The 5,466-nt window shown below is 46.0% G+C and overlaps 1 protein-coding gene across 1 annotated transcript; it reads right to left on the minus strand.

Annotated features, from left to right (window-relative positions):
- Window positions 1-262: 262 nt before the first annotated feature.
- Window positions 263-3,691, minus strand: LOC125539864 (G-type lectin S-receptor-like serine/threonine-protein kinase B120). The gene is made up of 7 exons (XM_048703402.1): window positions 2,397-3,691; window positions 1,992-2,087; window positions 1,730-1,914; window positions 1,400-1,610; window positions 1,063-1,300; window positions 784-934; window positions 263-706 (listed from the first exon to the last, which is right to left on the minus strand). The coding sequence occupies exons 1-7, from the start codon at window positions 3,655-3,657 to the stop codon at window positions 413-415; spliced, it is 2,436 nt and encodes an 811-aa protein (XP_048559359.1). The 5' UTR covers window positions 3,658-3,691; the 3' UTR covers window positions 263-412.
- Window positions 3,692-5,466: the final 1,775 nt, after the last annotated feature.

Genomic DNA, 5,466 nt, shown 5'->3' on the forward strand with positions numbered 1-5,466 from the left:
ACGCGTCCGTTAATTATTAATTAATGACTCATTAATTTTCCCATGCAGCAAAAATATAGACAACGTGCATAGCTCTGTCCTCGGCTCGGCTCAATCCCACAACCCGCGGCGCGTCGTGACGAGGCATGGCGAGCGAGGAGGAGCGCGCGTGTAGGTCTCCTCTTCTCATGCTCATACAAGTGGTAGAAGAGCTCACCTTATAAAGAGGTGCAACTCTCTCTCAACTTCCAAGGTGGGATTAAACTTTAGCCCCACTCACTCCACTCACATGTGTGCATGAATGGGCCAAGAGAATTTCAGAATTTTAGTTGGGCTTTGGGCCAAAGGCCTACTAGCAAAATTCCAACAGAAATCATATTCGAAATACCTGTAGATCATAAAGTATATGACTTCAAATCTGCATATATAACACCTAACGCCCCTCTAGTGTTGTGATACTCACTGTATTCACAGAGTTTTCCCTTGATTCTTCAGCTTCGAAATTTTGTAGAGCAAAATATGCATGCTGCTTTGGTGTTGGGAGCAATGCACTGTCATTCTCTAACATAAAGGTAACTGATGACATGAGTGGCCTATCATCAGGACGGTCTTGAACACAGAGGAGACCGACTTGAATACACCGTAGAACTTCATGAAGTGAACAACTTTCAGCAAACGAAGAGTGCACCAGTTCTGTTGCTTTTCCATCTTCCCATAGTCTCCATGCCTAAGCCAACAGAACCAACTGATGATCAAATTACAATGCTGGACATACTAAAATTCTGTGCATTTTTTTATACTTACATAAGTTGTCAGGCTGACAAAGTTCACTACGAGTTGCTGTGAGGTGATCTTCAGGCCACTTACAATCTCCAAGAGAAGAACACCGAAGCTATATGTGTCGGATTTTACAGAAAAGGCTCCTCCCATAACATATTCAGGCGACATGTAACCACTGTTTATGCAATTTTAAAAACAAATTTATAAAAAAAATTGCGGAAAAAAAAACAAATGTATAATTTGGGATAACTAGACAATAGAAATTGGAATATTGAATGGTGGCCAGTTGCTTGAATTACTTACTATGTCCCAACAACCCGGGTAGTTTTTGCTTCTTGTTTGTTTCCACCAAAGATCCTTGCCATACCGAAATCTGATATTTTGGGAGTCATTTCAGAATCCAACAAGATGTTGCTTGGTTTGAGATCTCTGTGAATTACAGTTAATCTTGAATCTTGGTGGAGGTAAAGAAGACCTCTGGCCACTCCTTTAATTATTTGGAAGCGTGTAGGCCAATCAAGCACATATTGTCTTCTATCATCTCCAAAGATGAATAATAAACAAAGTATATCATTAGTGATCTGTGATATCATTTTGGTTAATCAAAAACTCGTAATATGTATCAGAAGTCTGAACATACCAAAAAGGAAGGCGTCCAAGCTTTTGTTTGGTAAGTATTCATAGATAAGTAACCTCTCATCTCCAAAAATACAGCAACCAAGAAGTCTAACAAGGTTTTTGTGCTGCAATTTTGCAATTAGAATTATCTCATTTCTGAACTCCTCTATCCCTTGACCAGAACCCTTACTAAGTCTTTTGATAGCAACATCATTGTCCCCTTGAAGGATTCCCTGCATGATTGCATCATCCTAAACTGTCAAACAATGAAAGAATTTTTTTCACAAATAAAACTGTTCTTTAAAAATAGAGTATTTGCTACTAAAATTGTGGATGAAAAACCCTTTGTTACCTTGTAAACTTTGCCGAAACCTCCACTTCCAATTTGTTTAGATTCAGAGAAATTATCGGTTGCAGTGGCAATATCTTCGAAGCTAACAAAAGAAAAGTCCAGATGTTCACCTCCAATTTCATTAGAGGAGCTAAGGTATCCTAGCATTGATCCGTTGTTGATATTCCTCTTCTTTCGTTTGCTTGCTAAAGATCAATACGCTGTTAATAACAATCACAAAATGAAGTGCCGTTTTGAAAATGAGGGATATTTTTTATTATACCTCTATATTTGAATATCCCGACAAGGAGGCATGCGAGTATCAACACGCAAGCCATGGTTGGGAGTACAATTTTTACCAATTTGATATTCTTTCGAACTGCAAAACAATCATGTATAAATTTCGCAATCACCTTTTTCAAGCAAAAAAAGTTATAGTACCATGAGTGGTCCGTGAACTGAATAACTGTGTTACCATGAGTATGTTGCATTATGCCCGTATAGAATAGTTATATATCTACCGCTTACCTTTACGCCAAATTATTGCATGCAAAAAAGTGTTTGGCGGTTACTGCTATACTGTTAAGTTTATATATTTAGTAGATGCCCCATGATTAAATGTTGGTGTTGATTTGATAACACTAAGCTAGTGCCAAGATAATAGAAGTTTAGAATGGATGGTGCATACCAGGAGAGTTGGCAAGCCGAAGGTGCAGGTTGTCGTCATAGTTGCTATACTTCCCTGTGTCGACAAGCTCCCCTGTCCAAAGCAAGCACCTTGACTGGTCGGCCATAGCGCCGTTACTGCTCAAGTTTGTGCAGGCGTAGGCTGTACATGAGCAATTGTTGCTGCACTCGGTCGTGCATTCGTGAAAGCTTCTGTTGAGGACATGTAAAAACTTGTCAGGTAACTTCATCTTAGGCAAGGTCACGAAATGACTTTGCTTGCCGCATTCCAGTTGCTTGGTTCTTCTACATCCTCTCGAAATGTTAAGACCAGCGGATTCAAACCCATCGAGACAACGGCATGTCGCGGCAGCCCCAGTGTTGTCGCAATAGCTGAATGGGCCACATGAACCATAGAGGTCGCAGCTGCTAGCGGGGTGCTCGAAGACGGTTGTCCAAGATGAGTGGTTGTTCCAGCTAAGAGTCCTCAACGCACCCATGTGGTCGAGCATAAGGCGTGCATACGGTGAGCCATCAGAAACAGAGAATTCATAATAGAACCCGTCCCTGCTTGTTCCAGCAATCGCTTCATAGAAGATAGTGTTCTTGTATATGCCGCCACCTACTGAGGCATCATCGAGAATATTGAGGCGGAGGTAGGGCATAGTCCGGTGCCAGATGACTAACTGAAGGTTCGAGTTTGGGTCAAGGCCCAAAGAAAAATCTCCAGTGGATGGGTCAGTGGGGCCCTTCCAAGCAATTAGACGCCGGACAACACGAGCCTTCTGGCTCAGGTAGATCCTAGTACCGGGGAGAATGGTGTCCGTCGGGTGATCAAAACTCTGCCATATGGATGTGCCATTTGGAGACTGGAGGACAAAGTTCCCCGTGTCAAGCAGCACTGCGACAACTCCCATGCTCGAGATGTTGTTCTTCACCGCCCAGGGAGAGCCACCCTGGGAGTCAGACAACACCAGGTCAGAACTGTTGGTGATGGCAAGCATCGGAGATGAAGTGGCGGCGATCGGATTGTCGCGGTTGGCGGTCCATATGACGGTGTGGCCAGGGATGTTGTGGTACCATATGCCAAGGTACAAGCTTGTGCTGGAGCTGTTTGGGGAGAAGAAGCCCAGCGCAAAGTCCCCGCCCTTGGAGATGAGCGTGTCGCCGGCAGAGAGCGGCTTTGCATGTGTGAGCTGGTCATCGGATTGGCAGAGTGAACTCAGGAATGGGAGGATCAAAATTGGAATGCAAGAAGTGGCAGTGAAGACAGTCTTCTTCATCTCCCAGCCCCAGGAACTAACTTAGGGGGTATGCCGTTCTTCAGACCAGTTCGGCTGCAGTTCAGATGGAAGGTAAAATAGATATGGGACAACCATCGCATAGCTACAATGGAAGACGCCAGGAGACCTGACTCCAAAGTCTGCCAACGTCGCTGCACGCGCAAAGAAAATGGTTGCTACGCATTCAGAATTTCAGATCGGTGAGTGCGACATAGGAAACCTCGGTGTAAGGACGCGTCGCTTGCCGTGGAATATTCAGGCTGACTGGTTGGGGTACACGAAGTGGCAGAAAAAGATCTCCTGCCGCCGCCGACGCCAACCGCGTCGAGGAGCGCCTACCGCCGCTGCAGCTGCCGCGGACGACGCCGACGCGTTCGCGTGCCGGACCTGGACGGCCGGTGGACTAGAATCGAAGTGAGGCCGTAGCTCCCCAATTTGCGCCCGGATTGCTGGAGTCTCGGCAATCGGGCGCGGATCGAGCCGAATGGGCTCTTACCATATGTACAGGCCCTCGACATATGGGCATTTACATCCCCCATCCCCCCCCCCCCCCCCCCCCCCCCCCCCCCCCCCCCCCCCCCCCCGGTATGTGCACTTCAGTTATCGGGATTACTAAATGGATTTTATATTCGTGATATCTTATTATATGAAGATCCGTGTAAAATTTTATTTTATTTTCCCCTTTTCTTTATACATGTTGTATGTTGTGCCACTTTTTTCTGCACAAGGTATAATCAAAGTCGCTCACATACACGAAGTAGACACTCACCCCTAGACGCATGCCCGCACACCCTACCCCTATTAGCATCTTTGAGAGACAGAGCTGGTACATCATCTTGAGATTGATGAAGTTGCCACAGACGAATTTGCAGTCGACGGGAACGTCTCCTCCCACTGTTGAAATAAATCTAGAAAAATAAAAGCACCAATGTGAATTTTAGAACTTAAACTCTGGTAGGCAGGGGATACCACTGTCCTCCTAACTATCCAACCACAGGTTGTTGTGCCACTTGACTAAGACTTTGTTAAGTCTCAATCGATTGAGATCTAGCCACCCCCTTCAGTTATGTGTCGTGTGAGGGGAAAGTCCACTAGGGTGCGGAACCCTTTCTTTTTCTTTTAAGTTTTTTGAGGGAACCTCGTCACAGGGCGGGGAGCTCCTGAATTGCATATTGAAGAAGAGAGTTGGTCCGGTTAATAAGGGAAACTGGACCCAAAAACCATACATGGCATCGGTTAATTAAGGGAAACCGGTGAAGACCACACACACCGGACTAGCACTCAAGGAACATCGTCCGAGCCAGATACAAGGGTGCCGAGGCCCAAGACCATCGTCAACACAACATACCCGACCAAGACAACCACCAGGGCCGGCCCTGAGTTCGGTTTGTATCTTCTCCTCTCGTTAGGGTTTTTTTCCTCTCGGCGGCGGCGATCGCCGTTCTCCCGTAGAGATTGCTCTACCCTTCTTCCTTCGCTCATTGATGCTGCTAAGGCCTTCAGTCTCACTGGAGGTGGGCGCTGAGGAACGATGGGGACAATACCGCCAGTGGATCAGAATCTCTCCGGCAAGAAACCTATGGAGGATATCGCATCTGGATCCGGCACGACTGTGTTCGATCTGGAGGCAATGATGGAGCAACTTGGATTGAAGGAGGATGATCTCCAAGATGTAGTGGTGGAGGACGAGGAGCTGCCGGAGGAAGCAACTCACTGGATGGCAATCGCTAGGGTTCACACGGAGAAGCCCTACAGTAAATATTGGTTCTACAAGAATATGAGGGTAGCATGGGGACCTGGCAAAAGAAG

The sequence above is a fragment of the Triticum urartu genome, chromosome 2 (genome assembly GCF_003073215.2).
Source record: "Triticum urartu cultivar G1812 chromosome 2, Tu2.1, whole genome shotgun sequence".
In the NCBI taxonomy this organism is placed as follows: domain Eukaryota; kingdom Viridiplantae; phylum Streptophyta; class Magnoliopsida; order Poales; family Poaceae; genus Triticum; species Triticum urartu.

What these genes read in the sequence shown, in the direction of transcription:
- LOC125539864 (XM_048703402.1), bottom strand. Translation starts at nt 3,657, where the DNA reads ATGAAGAAGACTGTCTTCACTGCCACTTCTTGCATTCCAATTTTGATC. An exon ending in CTTGGACGCCTTCCTTTTTG is followed by an intron (nt 1,301 to 1,399) that starts GTATGTTCAGAC and finishes TCATCTTTGGAG; the next exon opens with ATGATAGAAGACAATATGTG. An exon ending in TTGTCAGCCTGACAACTTAT is followed by an intron (nt 707 to 783) that starts GTAAGTATAAAA and finishes CTGTTGGCTTAG; the next exon opens with GCATGGAGACTATGGGAAGA.